The sequence below is a fragment of the Gorilla gorilla genome, chromosome 9 (assembly GCF_029281585.2).
Source record: "Gorilla gorilla gorilla isolate KB3781 chromosome 9, NHGRI_mGorGor1-v2.1_pri, whole genome shotgun sequence".
NCBI classification, from domain to species: Eukaryota; Metazoa; Chordata; class Mammalia; order Primates; family Hominidae; genus Gorilla; species Gorilla gorilla.
Window position 1 is genome coordinate 11,654,809 of NC_073233.2, and position 22,530 is coordinate 11,677,338.

Sequence of the window (22,530 nt, forward strand, 5' to 3'; positions counted from 1 at the left end):
AAGGCTGCTAGAACTGATAAACAATTTTAGCAAGGTTTCAGGATACAAAATCACATACAAAAATCAGTAGCATTTCCATACACCAATAAGGCCCAGGCTGAGAGTGAAATCGAGAACACAATCCCATTAAGAACAGCCACAAAGAAAATGAAATACCTAGGACTTGTTCTTTTTATTGAAATTTAAAACCCAAGCAGGCACTAGAAAGAAAATATTTACCATGAATTCATACAACGCTATCATTACTACGTGAATATTAGTGTGCTATGAGAAACACATCAAATAAATTTCTGGGATCAGGGAACATTTTCCAGAAGAAATGCTACTTAAGCTGAGAATTAAATGCTACTATATTAGTAGTGTAGTAGTATTTGGTGGGGTAGTGCAATCATTGCGTACAGGTGAAAAGAACAAACACAAAACGAAACAAGTAAACAAATTAAAGCTTGCAAAATGTACATTGGTAATGGGGCAAGATTAAATACTATAAATTCAAATAAAAATAATTTTATTCAAAATCTACATTAAGGAAGTATAATATCTCTTGAACAACAATACATGAAAAAAAGCTTGAGAGAAAATGAATCTGTAGTAGTAGCAGGTTCTGACCACAATATATCTTGCAAATCATGTAAAACATTTTGACATTACCATAAGGGAATGAATATAAAACAAGAGGTATGATGAGTACTTATAATCAAGTAGTTATTGTTTAAAGTTACTATGGCTACAGTGTGAGAAACATGTTGGAAAAGGGGGAGAACAGGTAAAAGAAGTATCAGGATATGACAATACACGTGTCAAACTGTGTTGGTGTGGTTTTGACTAGTTGTTATCAGTAGCATTAGAAAGGCTTGAATAGAAGAGAGATTCTATGACTTAGAATAGAACTGAGTGATTGAAGGTAGTAGATTAAAGAGAAAGAAGCGTAAGTAATGCCACCTGAATTTCTGAGTTTTGCTGAATGGAGAGTAGTTCCATTGACTTCCATAGTTATCACAAGAAGATAATGACTTTATTCACTAATCAACAGTTATTTATTGATTGGTCATTGTACATTAATGAGTGTTTTACATGCTGACTTTGTAGAAAAGATGAAGAGAATCAGTTTCAATGAAGTGCTTTGCACAAAGGATACCCTGGAGAAAATTACTCATATCATTTTCTTTTCTAACAGTTTCATTAACATATAGGTAAAGATAGGATATCATAATTGACATAGTACAGTGTCATTAATAGGTTAATCAGGTCATGTGGTAAAGTGGGAAGGCTGAATAAGGATATTATTTTGTTTCTAGAGAATTTAAAGGAAGCTGTCCTCCTTATTAAAAATATGACAGAAGAGTGATAGCTGGTTTGGTTTAATGAAGTATTGGCTTGTGCCCTCAGAAGGGACTGTGTATCTTTTATCATGAAAGTTGATATTTCAGAGCACTAATAACTTAGGTTCCTTCTATGTAAAAGATGAAAAGTCTCAATGAAATAAAATGCTAGTGGATTCAGATAACCCTCTTAGAATCAATTTGAAAAATATTTTCTTTAAACAACCATGAAGGCACCAAGAACAGAGAATTCAACGTCTAAACCAGTTTAAGGACAACGTCATTAATAATAAACATATTTCCCAACAATTTTGGCTTCTTTCATCTTGGAAACAACACTGCTTATCCAAAGTAAGCACCTCCTTATACCTATTCAGTGAGGCTGCAATATTGCCATATCCTCAACCCACCATATACACAAAAGGCATGCCAGTGATGCTGCTCCATCATGGTTTGAAACTTCCTTATTTCTCACACATGTGGCAGGTAATTAAACTATAGCTTGAAGTCCTGGCCTTGGCCAGTTAAACTAAGAGTCCTTCCATCAAATGTATCACTGCAAAACAGATAGCCTATCCTCAAAATTTAGATATCAGATGGGGATATAATATCGCAGTAACTTGTGATTACCACAGCAACTTGTGATGTCCCACAGCTTCTGTTCTACAAAGATGGCAGACAAAGGCAGGCTTTCCTCAGCTACAAGAGGTTCTGCCTCAAGATAGCAAATCAAGATGGGAATTATCCGAAATGAGATTTTTCCATTAAGATGCCTAGATGTATTATAGACCTCGTGGTCACATGATAAGGAACAGAGAAAGTCTTTGGTAGATAACTGACTTTTAGGATTTGAGTTTATATTCAGCATCAATAACTTGAACATTATACTCTGAGATAGGTTTTCCCCCTTTTGAAATTTGTGGATGAAAATCCTGTTTCACAATTAAATCAGTCTAAAAGAAGCTTTTAGTACACAGTCATACAAAAACTCCTCCCACCACAATTTTTTAGTCATTGGATGAATTGAAATTCATTTCTCTCAACATTGTTGGTCTTCCTAATATAGAGAGTTTTACAGTAGATGTCACAGAAAGTATTTATGGCAAAAGAATCACCATTTCTAATTTTTCCCTCTGAACATATATAAAGTATATATAGCTTGTGAAGTAATGATGTCTCATATTTTTCATTCTAGAATGGCTATATTCTCTATTTTTGAATAGAGCCTTGACCCTTCCTATTATTAGACCAAGGGAAAAGTATGTTAAAATCATCTGAAGAGCAAACATACTCTTAAAAACTCACTTTTTACTTTTTTACGAGCTGACAAGAAGCTTGTCTAGGTTTTTCCTTCTAAGATTTTTTTGGGCAAAAGAATATTTATAGAAGAATGAGGTAAAGAATACACTTTTATAAAATCCAGACATCCTGCAAGGAATGTATTGAAAATTAAAAAGCTCTTATTGAAATACTCTGTAAGTGACTTACGACTGTATTTAGAAAATATTAAATGCAAATCATGGCCCTAGAGAGTACCCTAACTCAGGGTAGAGGACAGTTAAAAGATAACCAACACTTACTCATTTAAAAGTAAATTTAAAATGTTAGTTTCTTATCACTGTATTTGCCATGAGAATAATGAAAATTTTAAATAAGAATTTATTTCTAGAGAATGATGATCAACTTTTTTTTTTACACTTGTGTGCGTTAGCCTATGCAAACACATAAACATGTACGCACAAATGTGCACACTGAGGCAAAAGTTTTTCATAGAGATTATATGTTCTGCCTTTTCCTCAAATTTCACTGAGGTGGCTAATTTCAGGTGCATTTGAAAGAAGAATTTAAATATAGACTTTTCCAGTTCCATATGGTCTATTCAGTGTTCTGTCACCAGACATCTCCTAAGATATGCCCCCAACCCTATGGTAAAGTACTTAAGTCCTTGTGAGTGACAACATTGTCTTCCAATATATCCTTGCTCTTTGCTAAGAAAGAACTCCAGGCTTTCATTTTTCATTCTGGCTTCATTTTTATATCTGTGTCTGATTCTCCAGATCCGAGTTTAACTACTAAACCTATGTTTAGATAAAAGGCGGATAATGCCGTATTGTATTTGCTTGGTTTTGATGCTGTAGATGACAGGGTTCATTAAAGGAGGAAAGAGGAAGTAGATGTAACTCATGATAATGTGGACAACCTCTGGCACATTCTTCCCAAATCTGTAAATGAATGTCAGACCCATCACCGTAACATAGAAGATAAGAACACAACTAATGTGGGAGATACAGGTATTGAGGGCTTTGGCTCTCTCTTCACCAGAGGCAATGCCTATGACAGTATTAAGAATTAGAATATAGGAGAAGAGGATGATCAGAGAGTCTAGGAAGATTGTTAAAGAGATCAAAATTACAGGGTAAAGTCTATTGAAAGTTATGTCAGCACAAGCCAGTCTCATGATTTCTTGGTGGAGGCAGAAAGCACGTGTGATAACATGAGATTTGCAATATGAAAATGAAAAGAGACGCAAAATTACAGGCAGGATGGATACAAAACCCCTTAGAAACACTCCCACTCCTAACGCTATGACTCTAGTATTGGTGAGAATGGAAGCATATCTCAAAGGATTGCGGATGGCAATGAAACGATCATATGCCATTGCCAGGAGGGAACCTGATTCCACAACAGAAAGGGAGTGAATAAAGTAAGCCTGTAGGAAGCAGCCCACACTGCTAATCTCCCTGTGATTCACCCATAGGATGCCCATTACAGTAGGCATCGTGGTCAATGTCACCATGAGGTCTGTGCCTGCCAGCATGGTGAGGAAGTAGTACATGGGCTCATGAAGACTGTGGTCATGCTTGATGAGGTAGAGGAGCATGCCATTGCCCAGAAGGATGCACACATAAACAGCAAAGAAGGGGATGGAGATCCAGTGATGAGCTGCCTCCAGCCCTGGAAAACCAGTCAGCAAAAAAGGGGCTGCAGTAATATTGGGCCACATAGTGTATCCACCGGTAAAGATCAGATTCCTTGAAACCTTGAAACCAGGAGCCTCCAATCTTCCTGCTTGGAGATGATTAACTGGTGTGATAAATTTGACTCTGCAACTATTTTCCTGAAGAAGAATAGCATGTACAGACTATGGTTTTTTCCCTAATTAGAAAAAATACTGAGTTAATGGTTCGATTTTTCTCAAATTCAAAAATTTTTCATTAATTTTAAATATATTATCCCCAACTATTTTGAGGGTACTTATAAATATTTGCAACAACAGTGATAACAAAAACACATAACATAAATATACATAAATGGATAATAATCTGGCTTAGTTGTTTTCTTGCTGTGATTACTGACAATTTGGAAATGATTGTTGTAATTTTACATTTCACGATTATGATGAAGACAGTTTTTTCAGTTAATGCAATTTTTCTCATTTTTTTTTGAAACTGAATGTCAGTGTTTTATGCACTATAGTGTGCGTCACCATCACTACCAATGAACTGCTTTGTCACTCTAACAGTTACTTGAGCTTGGCCACCAGAGTTGTGGATCACAGACTAGACGCAGCTAACAAGCAGCGGACTTGTTAGGCATGCAGCCTCAGATTCTGCCCCTTCCAACATTCTGAATCAAATTCGCTTTTTTCAGGTCCTCAGGTGATTCCAGTGTAAAACAATGTCTGGGCATCACTGCTATAAGCATTTCATACCTAATCCATCTTTTGAGAGAGAAACCTTTTAATGCTTCCATCCAGTTGATTTTCTCATTTTCTCCAAATATCTTCATACAATTATCTTTTTTATGTTTCTTTCACCATTTACTGGCTTTCTTTCTGCCACTTGCCCTTTCCAACATTATTTCCCATAATTAAATACTTAGCTGGTTTTCTGTCTCTTCTTACCTCTCTCTGCTTTTCCATCAACTCCAAACTCCTGAGGAACTGTTGCAGTTCTGTAACAGGTAAAATTATAATGTTTCCACAGCCTAAGGATGCCAGCCATCACTTCTGTTTCTGTTTTCTTGGTTGCCACGACCCAAGAGGGGTGGGGGAAAAAGAAGAAGCTTATTACTTGCTCTGCTGCAGTCTTATTTAACGATAAATTCAGAATCCTGGAGGCAAGTCTTTAGCACCTAGCAGTTTTCTTCATAAAATGGCCTCAGTATCAAAAATAAATCAGAATCAGAAGAAATCACAAAGCATTTCATATTGTATAAGGAAATGTTCTGATGCTACATCTGTATCAGCTCCTGTGAGTCAGGATTACTAACTTACTGAGATTGAAATCACCAACACTAGGGAATCCCTAAAATTAAATCACATTGAATTCATATAGAAGACTGAATTATAATTATTACACAAATGTTCTACCTTCGAAAGATCCTTCATGCTTAAAAACACAGATTGAGGAATAAGAGGATGTACGGAATGAGGTACAGGAGGAAGAGAATGGCAGATTAGAGAAAGGACAAATTGGTGACACATATTCTGAAGGGTAAACATAGAAGAAAGTCACATTAAAAATTTTTGTTAATTAAATAAAGTTTTAAAAAATTTAAAAAATAAAACAAAAAATTTTTAAAAAGAAAGCCATAAAATCTGGGATTCCTTTAAAAAAATTGTGTAAGGATCAAACTAGATTTCCAGAGCACAAGTACTTTTTAAAACGTTTGTGAGCTTTTCCTTAAAAAACAATAACGTCTTTAGAGAAATTGGCCATAAAACACTTGAAACCAAAAAAGAAAGTTTTTTATTATATTTATGAGCAGAAAAAAATGTTTACAGTCATATCTCCCTCCATCTCTAAGCTTGGGTCATTAAAAGTAAGACAGGGAACGTTATGGTACCTCAAAGAAAATGAAAGGTAAATCATGTCTGAGATTTTGGGAATAAAAAGAAACACAAAAGAGGCCTGCCCAACACTGGGAAGCCGTTGATATTTACCCAGAGGCAGGCATGTGGGGCTTCTAGGAGAGCTGGATACTGGCATCAAACTGAGGCCCACTATAAGCAGTGTCACCAGAGATGAAGCCATACTGTATGCATGCTCCCAAGGCTGCACTATGTGGCAAAATTCCATTAAGATGGCTTAGCTTTTAACAAGTGTTAAGAAAATTATACTAGAAGCACAAGAACTAGTTTTTCTGGATAAAAGTGGAGCAGCTATGGCTGTGAAATTGATAGGCAGCTCTCAACTCAGAACATAAATGTTTAGTGATTTCCTAAGGATCTGGGGTCCTGACTTGATGTGTGATGATTTTTCCTTGAACTGATATATCATATATGAAGATATAAGCAACCTGTAGGAGCTCCATTCACCAATACCATCTGGGACAAGTTGGAAAATGACTATTTTGAGTCAGCACAGAATTGGTGAGCACATGCCACACAACTGCACTGTGTTTAGTTCTAAATAACCATGTAATAAGCACAGTCTGCTCTTAAAAAGCTCTCAATATGGCCTATGAGTTTATAATAGTGCTTAATATTCTCCCTTCAATTTTATGCAGAATATTACCCTTGAATGTCTCAACAGGATCCATAATGCTGAGAACTTGAGAAAAATCATAGATCTAAGCCCTGCTTCATTCTAGATGTTCTATTGACCTGAATTTCACATGATGATATATTTCTAGATGAATAAGATTCCTATACTTGTAGCAACACTCTCACCAAGATGCATAAATACATACAGGTCCATGGAAAAAAGTTGTCATGCTCAGTTTGAGAACATAACTTGAATGTTACCAGATACAAGGGAGTAAAGGAGACAGAGGGAACTTTGCAGTATGAAGAAGGAACAGAAGGAAAGATCTGTTAGCCTCAAGAAAATGTAGTAAATAGTGAATCTATTACACAGTCTACATAAACAAGTGAAAGAGGAAAAAATATGATTCCTCCTTTCCCTCATTTTCTCATTTCCTACTCTGCCTTCCTTCTGAGTTGGATGGAAGATGTGCCCCCGCACCTTCCTAAGGAGATGGGCTCTGTCTCTAGAATTTTTCTAGTGAGTCCCACTGACTACTCATGCCATCTCTTAGAGCAGTTCTTCAAACAAACACACAGACACACATGCATGTGTGTGTTTCAAGGGGTGTTGTTTGGATCTTATAAATTAAATTGTTATATGTTAAAATGGTGACTTTTCTTTCTATAAATTTCAGGATCTTAGCAGAGTGCAGAAGCTCAGCCTGTTTAGGTTCGGAACTCTGTGCTCTCACGCATTGTCTTTAATCTTCAAAAAAGTGAGTCCTCCATTTGGCCCCAGTCCTGAGGGCCTGACAGTTGGGACTACCCAACTCTCAGATTTCTATTGTCCACAAGTTAAATTCCTCCTGCCTTCTCCAACCCAGTTCAATATATTATCATCTGCCATCAATATGATTTCATTTTCAATCCAATTTGCTTTCTTAGATCTTAATTTGGTTGCCTTTTTCTAAGCCTTTCAACTCGATTCAGAATTTTTTGTCTACTCTTCAGAGAAAAACTATCAACAAAGAATCCTCTGAACAGGAAAGTTATCAATAAAAAATAAACGTAAAATAAGCCCTTTCTGGATAAACAAAAACTGAGCTGATTTCAACTAAGTTGAAACCAAATGACCAAAGATGATCATTTGAATCTACATAAAATGACAAAAGCACCAGTAAAGATAGTCATGTCATTATAGAAGACATTATGCATACATATTCCTTTCTGCTTATTTTCAAAAATGAATGTATTACAATAAAAAATAGAATTGCATTGCTGGAACTATTACAAATATAAATGTAATATATTTACCAATAACTGAACAAAGGAGGTGAGTGATAACAAAGCTGTTTGGAATGAAGAAATATTCTCTGAAAAAAAAGCTATAAACATCTACATAGAAAAATGAGTAAGAATGCACAATGACACATGCAGTTCTGAGCATTAACAATTATATTTATGCCAATCCATGGGTCCCAGATTAGAAAACCTAAATCTATCACAGTTCCTTAAATACTCTTTCAAAAAAGAAAAAAAAAAATCTGTGCTGTAGGATATCCCACCTCAGCTGTGATCTTTACCTCTAGGCAGACCTCTGGAAAACCTTCTTATATGCTTTCCTTGAGTGCATCTCACATCAGAAGAGAAAGGAATCATTCCATATTCAAGTTCCTGGCACTCACCCACTCACAGTATTGTGGCTAAAATAGGAACCTATTCCTGTCCTCTTTGAGGACTCAGTTCAGATCCTTCACTCACAGACCTCTCATGAAGCCTCATTTTAAAGCTTATGCATGTGGAAATCACCTCCCCTGAGTTTCATCTTTCCAGCATCTCAGGAGACCCCTTGATCTCCCTTCCGTCTCTTCTCTGTTCGGGAGGAACAGGGCCCCACAATTGATGTCCTTGGGATTTTCAGTTGTTTCCTGAAGAATGGGGTGAGGAAAATTTGAAATTCAAAAACCAGCTGATGTAAGATAGGGATACCAGGGCTTGGTTATGTGACCCAAGGAGGCTCAGCATCATAATTTAGTTTATTTGAAAGGGTTAGGGGATATCGGTTGTCTTCAGGGATCATATGTACCTCTACTGATCCTAGAGCTTATGAATTCCAATTGCATTTTTGTCTTTCCTGTTACTTTGGTAAAATTTGTTCTTACCTACTGGAACTTCAATGGATCTGTTAACAGTCATGCAGATTCATGACATTCAGCTTTTTTTTTTTTTTTTAGATAGAGTCTCACTCTGTTGCCAGGCTGGAGTGCAGTAGCACAATCTCAGCTCACTGCAAACTCCACCTCCCGGGTTCAAGTGATTCTCCTGCGACAGCCTCCTGAGAAGCTGGGACTACAGTAGCGCATCACCACGCCCAGCTAATTTTTGTATTTTTAGTAGACACGGGGTTTCACCACATTGGCCAGGATGGTCTCGATCTCTTGACCTTGTGATCCACCTGCCTTGGCCTCCCAAAGTGCTGGGATTGCAGGCGTGAGTCACTGCGCCCGGCTGACATTCAGCTTTTTATCTTAAAATTATATTACTTGTAGCTCATTGCCCTTTTTTTTTTTTTTTTTTTTTGCCAGATACACAATGAGGAGCATAGTCTATTCACAGAATGTAAATAGTGTGTAATATAAAGAAAATAGTTACCACAAATTTTCATAGCACTATCATTACTGCATAGATGGTAGCATGCTAAAGGGAGCCCATAGTAAGCATCTTTGGGGCAGGGGAAAATTTCTCAAAAGAAATATTATTTAAGCTAATATTTGAAAAACAAGGAAGGTAACAAATATAGTGTTTGTATAAGTGGGGTACAGTTTAATTCTATAAAGGAAGAAAAGATACACAGGCTACGGGGAAAGAGAAAATATGACAAACTCAAATCAAAAGAATTCTAGCAGAGCCAGAATAACAAAACATGTGAGAAAATTTAACACAAAGAGAATCTGTGGTAGCCTGTTGGTTTTTGTTAATCCAAAATCATGTATTTTATTTTATTTTTTTATTATTATACTTTAAGTTTTAGGGTACATATGCACAATGTGCAGGTTTGTTACATATGTATACATGTGCCATGTTGGTGTGCTGCACCCATTAACTCGTGACTTAGCATTAGGTATATCTCCTAATGCTATCCCTCCCCCCTCCCCCCACCCCACAACAGTCCTCGGAGTGTGATGTTCCCCTTCCTGTGTCCATGTGTTCTCATTGTTCAATTCCCACCTATGAGTGAGGACATGCAGTGCTTGGTTTTTTGTCCTTGTGATAGTTTGCTGAGAATGATGGTTTCCAGTTTCATCCATGTCCCTACAAAGGACATGAACTCATCATTTTTTATGGCTGCATAGTATTCCATGGTGTATATGTGCCACATTTTCTTAATCCGGTCTATCGTTGTTGGACATTTGGGTTGGTTCCAAGTCTTTGCTATTGTGAATAGTGCCACAATAAACATATGTGTGCATGTGTCTTTATAGCAGCATGATTTATAATCCGTTGGGTATATACCCAGTAATGGGATGGCTGGGTCAAATGGTATTTCTAGTTCTAGATCCCTGAGGAATCGCCACACTGACTTCCACAATGGTTGAACTAGTTTACAGTCCCACCAACAGTGTAAAAGTGTTCCTATTTCTCCACATCCTCTCCAGCACCTGTTGTTTCCTGACTTTTTAATGATTGCCATTCTAACTGGTGTGAGATGGTATCTCATTGTGGTTTTGATTTGCATTTTGACATGTGTTAGTTTTAAAGTATGTGTGAAGTAATTTTTATTCTTAACATTTTTTTGATGAAGCACAGTGTCTGAAAGGGTGGTAGAAAGGGTGGTAGCCCAATCAAGTGACATTAAAAACCAGAACACAGCTAATGTGAGAAATACAAGTATTTAGGGCCTTAGTCTGCTCCTTGCCTGAGGCAATTCCCATGACCTTCTTAAGGATCAGAATGTAAGAGATTAGGATAAGCACAAAGTCCAAGAAACCAGTTGATGAGACCAGGACTATAGGATAAAGTCTATTAAAGGTGATGTCTGCACAGGCCAGTTTGATCACATCTGGTGCAGGCAGAAGGCATGGGAGAGGACATGGGATCAACAGTAGGGGAATCCAGAGAGGGTGATGATTATGGGCACAATTAGCGTAACAAATCCCCTCATTAGAACCCCCCAGATGTATCTTCACCACCTTAGCATTGGTGAGAATGGAGGTGTATCTCAGGGGATTATGGATGCCAATAAAACAGTCATGGGCCATGATGAGCAACACTCTGGACTCCACAATAGAGAGGGAGTGGATTAGATAGGCCTGGAGGAAGCAGGCTCCATGGCTCATTTTCCTATGATCCAGCCAGAGAACACCAAGCACAGTGGACATTGTTGTCAAAGTTACACCAAGGTCTATGGCTGCCAGTATAGCCAGAGAATAGTACACGGGCTCATGAAGAGTGCAGTCTTCTCTGATAAAGAAGAGGAGGCTCCCATTGCCAAGGACTGTAGAGACATAGATGACAAAGAAGGAGATAGAACTCCAAGGATGAAATCTCTCCAGACCTGGAAAGCCAGTGAGGAGAAAAGGGGCAGCAGTAATGGTGGGTGACATGGTGGATACCTGAGGAGAAACAAACAAACAAAACAGCTCTCTAGACCAGCACTATGTGGTGGAAATATAATTACAGCTAAATATGTGATGTTAAATGTTCTGGTAGTCACATTAAAAGGAGTAAAAAGAAAAGTGGTAAAATTAATATTAGTATGTCTTATTTAAGCTACTATATCAAAAATATTATCATTTTAATAGATAATCAGCATAAAAATCATATATGAGATAGTTCCCACGATTTTTTTTTGGTACAAATTCTTCAAAATCGAGTGTTTACACTTACAGAAAATTCTGACTCAAGCTAACCAGATGCTACTGTTTTGGACAGCACAGCTCTAGACTATACTACTTCATCCTCAGTTTCGACTCCAGCCGCTTTCTACCACCCTTTTGGACATTGTGCTTCATCAAAAAAATGTTAAGAATAAAAATTATTTCACACATACTTTAAAACTAACACATATATTGGAAAAGAAAGTCTCCTCTCTCACTAGCTATTTTTTAAATGGTGTGATAGGCATAATTTTAAAAACCTTTCTACCACAAGATTTCCTATCCTAATTTCTAGAACTGTGAATATGATACAATACCATGCTTGGGGTTATACAGATGTAATTAAAGTTGCTGATCTATTGACTTTGAGTTAATTGAAAAGGAAATTACTCAGGGGAACCTAGTCTAATTCCATGAGCCCCTAAAAGCAGAGTTTTCACCAAGTAGTAGGAGAATAGGAAGCCAGACATATTCAAAATTTGAGAAAGGTTTATGGGTCAGTTGCTGGTTTGAAATATAAGGAGGTCACAAAAGAAGGAATGCAAGAAGCCCCTAGGTACAGAACGGGCATCCTAGCTAACAGCCTGCAAACAAACAAACAAAAAACAAAAACAAACGGGGACTTCAGAGTTCAGCAGTAGGAAACTGAACTCTGACAGCCGGGTGCAATGGCTCATTCAAGCCTGTAATCCCAGCACTTTGGGAGGCCAAGGCGGGCGGATCACCTGAGGTCAGGAGTTCCAGACCAGCCTGGCCAACATGGTGAAATTCCATCCCTACCAAAAATATAAAAATTAGCCAGGTGTGGTTGCAGTTGCCTGTAGTTCCAGCTACTTGGGAAGCTGAGGCAGGAGAATTGCTTGAACCCGGGAGGCACAGGTTGCAGGGAGCAAGAGATTGTGCCACTGCACTCCAGGCTGGGTGACAGAGTGAGACTCCATCTCAAAAAAAAAAAAAAAAAAAAAAAAAAGAAAAAGAAAAAGAAAAGAAGAGAAACTGAGCTCTGACTACAATCTGAATGAACGTGGAAGCAAATTCTTCCCCAGAGCCTTTGGATAAGAGCCCAGCCCTCCCAACATTTTGAATTTGACCTTATGATACCCTAAGCAGAGAACTCAGTTAAGCCTATGAGAGTGCAGACCTATAGAAATGTGATATAATAAACTAATAATGTTTGAAGCAGCTCAAGTTGCAGTAATTTATGTATAAATTATGTATAACAATAGAAAACTAATAGTAAAGTATTACTATTATCCATATTTTATTAAGAGTTTATAGAGTTCTATAATAAACTAATATTTACAGAGTTTATGTAAATTATTGTATCATTTATCTATTATCACAGAAATGTCACATCACAAAGCCCTGTATAGCATCAGTGGCTGACAACATTAAACATTTATTTTTCACTCTAATGCATGGTTCAACTTATTTAGGCTGGGCAGCACTGATCATTTCTGCACCATCTGCTCAGGTACATAGGGTGCAGCTGTATGTCATCCCTATCCTATTGTTTTCCTGTGTCCTTCCTATATCCAACACCCTTTTGTTGTATCTATTTCTATATTGTCTCTTATTTTGCCCTCTCTAACTAAACCCCAGATGTCTCTTTTGCATCACCCAGACTTTAGCATAAAACTTAGCACAAAATTTTTACTGTTTACATGCTTTTACTAGTCTCTCAGACCTAGTGGCTCTAACTCATTGTAGTAAAAAACACGGTTCTACTCCCACTCCAACACTAACATTGCTTACCTTACTAAGTGTTGTATTAACACACCAGTGGCCCTGGAAGCAATGACAGAGTTTGACATATTGATTGTAAGGTTATTTATAAAATTTTAATTACTTTATGTTTAACACATTGATCACTAACTGACTGGTATGCTGATTGTTAAACTGACTTAGGTAAGAACAGTGACTTCAAAATATTACTAATATACTAATTGGCTAATATATAAGCTGAAAATGTGGGAGCTACAAAGTAGAGAGGAAGAAGGCAGAAAGGGAACATAGGTGGATGTAAGATAGAGAAAACTGAGCCTAGAGAACTGCATCAAGAGGAGGAGGAGGGGTAGTATAGAGACCTACAGGTGTCATGGTGACCCCACCCTGCACATTCACTCTCAGAGTCAGTCTCTTTCCTCTCCTGCCTCTTCCAAAGAAAATTTCTATTGTAGGAAAAGTGTTCTTAATAGCGCTGAGCTAACAAGAACTTCTAGATATCAACTCAGAACACTTAATTATTCATGTAAGCACCCATCACGTAAAACTACTGTTTTTATTTCAGAGTTAACATTTGCTAGGAAGTTGAACTTTTATGTTGGAGGTTGATACACCCGGCAGAATCTGTAGATACAGATATCTTGCCTCTTTTCTCTATTTACCCTCTTGCAACAACTATGTGGTGGAAGAGAATCCAAGAAGATTAGACTTTATTTTCCTCTCAATTACCTTCATTCCATTCTCCCATAGTCACTAGAGCCTGACCTGGGGCATCAGAAATTAAGGGGAGAGGTAATTGCTGTGTCCTGGTATAGAAATTGGTTTAAATGGTATCTCTGAAGACTGCTAACAGGGTTAATTTGTGAGGTTATTTGTATTCAAAATTGTTCCCCAGTATCTGTCTTGATGCTGGATAATTAGGCTACTGGGATATTTTTTTTCAAGCCTCCTTTGGAGAAGGAAGTGGGCTCCAGAACTGTGTTCTTAAAGCCCCATATTTTCTTTGCAAAAAGAAAACAGAATTGTAGCTTCATCCAGCACACGGAAGTCATGCTATCTAACCACCTTTGCCTTGTATGATTCCCCACCTCAAAAAGAAGATACCGTGAAGCCTACTTTTGTTATTCCTTAACCCTGTAGCCAATAAGCTCACTCAACTTAGACAAAGCTTAATAATCCCTCACACTTAATCTTTTCTTGGTTTCAAATAAGATTGTTTGTTATATATACTCACAAATGAGTGCTGCTGATAAGTTCTTTCAGACAGTAAGCTTGTTTTCTGTCTCTTGGTAAGTCTTGCCCAAGAATAAGAGTTACTGCTTCTGGAGCAATATAAATCAAGTTTAAAAATTTTTATTTAAGTGTCCTGTAGTAATGTTAAAAAGGGGACATGGTGGAGGTATTCTTTAATCCCTGGCTTTGTCTGACAATTTGTACTTGAATACAATCATCTCATAGTCTGTCAGAGAAATAAGGATCTGAGAATTTCTATTGTCTCATCAGTCTTAAATCCTAAATTTATCCTGGAACTTAGCCCAACTATGAGATTTTAAAATGAGTATGGGCGCAATGTGGTGAACCATGAGGGTCACATTTTGGTGCCTGACATTTCACATCAGTTAAGTTCCTCCTGAACTGCATTCTGCTCGTAGCTCTTCCTAAATATAAGTAGAATAGTAGTAGGAAATCATGATTAAAAGTCAGTCTCTGGAAATGGCTTAAGTCTGAAAGTTTGTGTGTCCTCTTTGTACTAAGCGAAAATTTAGGTCTGGATTGATTTAGGGGAGCCATGCTTTGAACTTAAAATGAGGTGAGGTAGTAAGACCCTGAGACGATTGATTTAATTTCAGGCTGCCCTCCCATTTCATTAGTAGGTATATTGACCCTCTCACTGGCAGTACACGAATCTTCTGCCCCATAAATATGACTCTATTCCTGGAAACATCACTTATCTTAGAACAGATATAAAGTAATTTCCTGCAGACTGCCCCAGAGTTGGGATAAAATCTCATGTGAAGTGACACTGTTGGTGGAGGATAAGCCTCCAGAGAATGGGAACAACTATTATCAGCCAACACTCAAAGTCACCAAGCTTAGGGGCACTGGGAGGAAGTAGGCAGGGCACCCAAAATATCTTCTATTTCCTTAAATAGCCATTTATGTGTCTCTCATTCATGTATTTTCTAAGACCTTGTTCATTCTTTCCATATTTCCTGCTGTATTGCCTGTGAAGTAAAGTATCATGTCACAGCAGCATAATCTCAGATTGGGAAGGACCTCCATCTCCTGTATTAAAAGCCTTCTTTGATGCAGTGTTTCCTGACAAGGGTCATCCACTGAGTGCTTGTCTCTTTCTAAATCACATAACACAATATTTATTAGAATATCTGTGCTGAAAATACTCAGGCAGCCACATTATTAGAAATTACCTAACTTTTTAAAATGAAAATATTTTTCTGGTCTTCCTATTCCTTGGCTCTTGGTCTGAGCTCTGGTGTCACAGTCTATATCTAACTGCTGCCTTATATTACATACGGCATATAGGAAGGCAACATTCAGGTATAATAAGCTTATATCACTAACGATTCAGGAAGGTCTCTATCCTAGGATTTTTGCTGTTTGTTGAGTAAGTCTGTGCTGACAATACCAGCTTCTTTTTTTTTTTCTGTGTAGTTTGATTCTATTATCTGTCAGCCTTCTGGATTCCACAATTATCCCTGAAGATTCCATCCTTTAAATCATCCTCTACAGGCTCTGATGGTTAATTTTATATGCCAATTTGACTGGGCCATGGGGTGCCCAAATATTTGTCAAACACTATTCTAGATGTTTTTGTGAGGGTGTTTTTAGGCAAGATTAACATTTAAATCGGTAGACCAAGTAGAGCAGACGGTCCTTCCTATTGCAGGCAGCTTCCTCCAATCAGTTGAAAACCTGAATAGAACAAAAAGTCTGACCCTTCCCCAAATCAGAGAGAATTCTTCCTTATTGATGGCCTTCAAACTGGAATCTAGACCTTTTTTTTCTGCCTTTAGATTGAACTGAAACATCAAAACTTCCTGGGTCTGAAGCCTGATGGCTTTTGGGTTGCAAGTGCACCATCAATCCTCCTGTTTCCCAGGCCTTCAGACTTGGACTGGGACTAAACTACCAGGCTCTCTTGAGTTTTCAACTTGATGACTCACTCTGCATATCTTGGGACTTGCCTTCCTCCATAATCACATCTGCTAATTCCTGATATTAGGTTGGTACAACAGTAATTGCAGTTTTTGCCATTACTTTTTTTTAATGCAGTGAATCACGTTTATTAATTTCCATATTTTTATGTACATTCAATTTTTTTAATTTTTAAGTTCTGAGGTACATGTGCAGGATGTGCAGGTTTATTACATACGTAAATGTGTGCAATGGTGGTTTGCTGTACCTATCAACCCATCACCTGGGTGTTAAGCCCAGCATGCATTAGCTATTTTTTCTAATGCTCCCCTTCACCACACCCCACCCCCTGACAGGCTCCAGTGTGTGTTGTTCCCCTCACTGTTTCCATGTGTTCTCATTCTCATTGTTCAGCTCCCACTTCTAAGTGAGAACATGTGGTGTTTGGTTTTCTGTTCCTGCATTAGTTTACTGAAGATAATGGCTTTCGGCTCCATCCATGTCCCAGCAAAGGGCATGATCTCATTCCTTTTTTATGGTTGGATAGTATTTCATGGTTTATATGTACCACATTTTTTAAATTGTCTATCATTGATGGCCATTTGGGTTGATTCTATGTCTTTGCTATTGAGAATAGTGCTACAACAAACATACATGTGCATGTATCTTAGTAATAGAATGATTTATACTCCTTTAGGTATATACCCAGTAATGGGATTATGAGGTCAAATGGTATTTCTGGTTCTAAATCTTTGAGAAATTGCCACACTGTCTTCCACAATGGTTGAATTAGTTTACATTCCCACCAACAGTGTAAAAGTGTTCCTATTTCTCTGCAACCTTGCTAGCATCTGTTGTTTCTTGACTTTTTAAAAACCACCATTCTGACTGGTGTCAGATGGTATTTCATTGTGGTTTTGATTTGCATTTCTGTAATGATCAGTGACATTGAGACTTTTTTCATATGTTTCTTGGCCACATAAATGTCTTCTTTTGAGAAGTGTCTGTTCATGTCCTTTGCCCACTTTTTAATGGGGTTGTTTGTGTGTTTCTTTTGTAAATATGTCTAAGTTCCTCATAGATTCTGGATATTAGACCTTTGTCAGATGGGTAGATTGCAGAAATTTTCTCCCATTCTGTAGGTTGCCTGTTCGCTCTGATGATAGTTTATTTTGCTGTTTAGAAGCTCTGTATTTAATTTTATTTTTCTTTATTTTGAGATGAAGTCTCACTCTTTCACCCATGCTAGAGTGCAGTGGTGCGATCTCAGCTCACTGCAACCTCTGCCTCCTGGGTTCAAGCAATTCTCCTGCCTCAGCCTCCTGAGTAGCTGGGATTACAGGTGCGCACCACCACACCCAGCACATTTTTTGTATTTTTAGTAGAGATGGAGTTTCACCATGTTGGCTAGGCTGCTCTTATACTCCCTACCTCAAGTGATCCACCCAAAGTGCTGGGATTACAGGCGTGAGCCACCACGCCCAATCTCTTTAGTTTAATTAGATCTCATTTTACAGTGTTTGCTTTTGTTGCAATTGTTTTTGACATTTTCATCATGAAATCTTCGCCTGTGTCTATGTCCTGAATGGTACTGCCTAGGTTTTCTTCTAAAGTTTTTATAGTTTTGGGTTTTACACTTAAGTCTTTAATGCATCTTGAGTTAATTTATGTATAAGATGTAAGGAAGGGGTCCAGTTTCAATTTTCTGCATATGACTAGCCAGTTCTCCCAGCAAAATTTATAAAATAGGGAATCCCTTCCCCATTACTTGTTTTTACCAGGTTTGTTGAAGATCAGATTGTTTCAGATGCGCAGTCTTACTTCTGAGTTCTCCATTCTGTTCCATTAGTTAGTGTGTCTGTTTTGTATCAGTACCATGCTGTTTCAGTTACTGTCACCTTGTAGTATAATTTGAAGTTGGGGAAATCCTGTTGATTCTATTTTTCTGGAGAACCATGACTAACATAGGGCCATCTCATTTATTTTTGAGGCACTTTGTGACTAATCACTGTCATCTGTCAGTTTGGTGGCATGCACTTGAAATCTAGGGACATAAACTCCTAAATTTCCCGTAAAATAAATTTTGTCTATGAGTTTATTAATAACAATGACTGTGTCTAAGGATTTAGGCTATAAAATCAAAAACAGATTTACATTCTTTAATTGGACATGGAGACCTCTGGGTCCTTAATCATTTCTAATCATCCTTGCTGCCCAATTTAATACTCATATAATCTAGTAAGTATCTTTAAATACATCACCTTTCATTTACCCTATAAAAATCTGCATCTCTGGTGAAGGAACCAAGCAATTATTCGTTAATGCGATGAATACAGTTCATCTTCCCCTTATCTAGTATAAATTTATTTTATATGGGAGGAAAAGTGATCTGTAAACTCATTAGACCATACATATTTTTTCAGTGTGTCGCTAAGATTCTTCCATGTCTTCTTAATCATTTCTAAGATTGGCTTAGTCTACAGAAATGCACACTTAGCCTTTCATTTCCTGACTCAAATTAAATATTCTTATGGTATGTTATCCCTTCAAGCCCATACTATACAAGTATAATATTATTTGAAAAAGAAAGGATGGTATTTGGCAATGGCTTTTTTTAATGTATATTCTTTTACACCTTAGATTTCCCATAACTGCATGCTACTTATTTATCTTAATAGGCACCATGAAATTTATTCCTCATGAGGTAAGCCTTCTCTATATAAGTTATATTCTTCTTTCAGTCTTGAATGATGAAAAGCTGAATTACAGGCTTCACCTGCTGTAAGAAGGTGGTTCACCAGTTAGTCAGTCCACTGGACCACTCTGAATTCTACTCTTCTTATGAATACAAATTTACGTGCAGTGTTTCCTGGGAGATAGTGTTATAAATAGGCTTCTTTTCCTAACTTTTATTTTAGGTTCAGGAGTACAAGAGCAGGTCTGTTACATATTTAAACTTGTGTCACGAGGGTTTGTTGTACAGATTATGTCATCACTCAGGTATTAAGCCTAGTACCCTTTTGTTACTTTTCCTGATCCTCTCCTTCCTTTCACCCTCCATCCTCCAATAGGCCCCAGCATGTGATGTTCCCATCATTTAGCTCCCACTTATAAGTGAAAACACGTGGTATTTGGTTTTCTGTTCCTGTATTAATTTGCTAAGGCTTCTAATAGTACATAGCATTTCACCACAGGAAGACTTGTAGGAGATCACAGAAAGTTCTAAATTTTATGATAATACTAACATATTGTGTTTATGTTGATGTTAAAACGGGTTTTGAATAGAAAAACATGTCTGAGTGGATGTCCACCATGTAGCCTTCTGTATAACTAAGTTTGAGATAATTATTTAGTCTTCCCCCCACCTCCGATGTCCTGTGTCTGTATTCATCCTACAGCATCTTCTCAATGAATTTAGTTTCACACTTACTTTCAAGTCAGAAATGAACTTCTTAAACAAGGGAAATAACTTCATAAATTATTCACCAAATGGTCAACTTTCCTGCCATTTTTAGGTTCCATTTCCTGTATTTTAGAAAAAGAGGCAGCTCTTCTACCTAACAGTATTTTCCAGTTTTAAATATTAGTTAGAGAAGATTCACATATCTATAACTGAGATGATAGTCTTTGGTTATAAGTGAAACTCAACTGAAACTAGGCTGAACAAAACAAATTACAAGAAGAGGAGTTTATTAGGCTGTGGAATCAAAAAAAGATTCAAACTGTCCTCCTTGTCACTGAGTCTCAGGAAAACATAGAATCAGGGATTTGAAGATTCTTTTTATTTATTATCATTTCTTTATCTATAATTTACTCTAAATATTTATTATAGTTTGAAGTCACTTGCCTGATGAAAAACATTGTCATTAACAATTCTAAGCATTGCATTTTAGTAATTCTACCACAACAAAAGCAATACTCTTTTTTTAAAAAAGTTCTTCTACTGCAGTTAGGAGTTTGGAGATACAATGCAAAATATCAGTTTTCATAGGGAACAATATTTTTGGAGTAGAAGGAGGAGAAATTTTCAGAAAAAGAAAGTAGGTACTACTTCTATAAGCATGATGGAATACAAGGCAAAAAGTAGAAGCCACTAAGGATAGTCTATTTTAGTGGAGTACCATTCACACTGGCCTTATAGTTAGAAGATATAAATTTGAATCATGACTATACCAATTAAAAATTTTATGCCCTTGGAGGGAACTTTTTTATATTAAATTTCCCCATCAAGAAAACAGTGATAATATCTACCCCACAATATTTTTATGAATAAAATAAGTTGTGGATGTAGTGGAGCATAATTAAGGGACACATGTTTGGTTTTATGAATGATTGAAAGCAGGACAAAAACCTACCATCACATATATGCACTCACATTCACAATTTAGTATTCAGACTGTGTTGCTCAGGTGACATGGCGTGACAAGGATAAAAAGCATGATAAAGCTGATTTTTTTATATGTTCAGTTCTTTCACAATTACATCTCTTAATGAAACAGAATATAAATAAGGATTGCAGTTTTTCTTAAGTTGGACTCTCTATGAGCAATGCCTGAGATAGGGATTCAGATGTGTACAATTTATTAATGAATGCTCTCAGGAGACAGGGAGCAAGGAAAAGCAGTGTAGACAGGGGAAGGAGGTAAGCAAGTGCATACTGAAGCTGGAGCTTAGCTTCAGAAGGCAAGAGGGTCAGTATTTGCCTATGGCCTGCTACCTAAGGAGCAGGGGCCATTTTCTTCATAAGACATTTCCTGCTGAGTTGAGAACAACAACCTGCAGAAAGCAGAAACATGAACAATGAGCAGCCAACATTCACAGGTGCACAATTCTATAAAATGATCGGGGTAAAACACCAAAGACATAAACAATATCTTCTATATAGTCCCCTCTCTTGTCTCACTGAAGTATTATTTTTGCTCTGATTAAAGTATAATTAAGACATAACCTCCCTCTTTTTAGGATATTTTAAATTGAGTTATGGGTCCCTTCCTAACTCATCAGACAATTTTAATCAAATGAGAATGACATTGTTGTATTCTTTGGGAAATTTACACTTATTACATGGAATCAGAATGTATGTACAGAAAGCAATCATTCTTCAAAAAAATGCAGAAACCTATTTTTTTTTGTTCCTTCAGACCTTTTTCATAGAAAAAGGAGGGTGAAGGTTGGACTAGTCAGCCAGTGTAGATATCTGGGGATGGCCTCAACATCAGAGCTAGCAACTAGGGTAGTAGAATAAGAATGAGAGCAAGATAGAAGGAGGTACTGACTGTGTCTACGTCCTCTCATTTATCCATGATTCCTCTTCTCACATTTTTTTGTTACAAGTTTGTCAGAAGGTACTGCCTTGGGGAATAAATATGAGCTTATGGTTTTTGAGACAAATTCATTATCATTTGATGGAGGGAGGAGGAACCAACTAGACTGTTGAGATGATAAGTAATTAGGTCACTGATCAAAGAAGATTATATTCTTTTTTGCAGGAAAATTCCTGGACTTCAGTGACCAAATTTATAGGTTCCCATTGTTTGTATGGACACCTGCAGAGAAATTCATATGAGTTGGAAATTAGATTTGACATAGTAAACCAAATTCTATTCCATTTCACTCGAACCAACTAATAATTTTATATTTTTATGATTCTGTTCCTATCTGCTAACTTTATACCATGAAATAAACATATGTTAGTTACATTATAGACATACCAATAGATGCCTAAGGTATTGTTATCACAATAATTTAGTGGAAAGCTTAGAGAAATATTCCGTTTACAGGAATGCAACAAAAATTTGTACAAACTACATTTAGCTAAAGAGTTGGGCTTAAAGAGATACCTTAGGGAAACTTGAAGCTCTATTTTAACACCTATTTTACCAAGTCATATGAGCATGCATGCTAGATATGAGACTTCTTTGCTCTCCTGCTAAATATTAGAGTTTTTACATTCTGTGAGAGTGACTGTGATGATTGGAGA

At 37.1% G+C, this 22,530-nt stretch overlaps 1 protein-coding gene across 1 annotated transcript; it reads right to left on the reverse strand.

The window, feature by feature from the left end:
• Positions 1 to 3,387: 3,387 nt before the first annotated feature.
• Positions 3,388 to 4,326, reverse strand: LOC101153294 (olfactory receptor 51B2). The gene has a single exon (XM_004050542.5). The coding sequence runs from the start codon at positions 4,324 to 4,326 to the stop codon at positions 3,388 to 3,390; it is 939 nt and encodes a 312-aa protein (XP_004050590.4).
• Between the last annotated feature and the right edge of the window lie 18,204 nt (positions 4,327 to 22,530).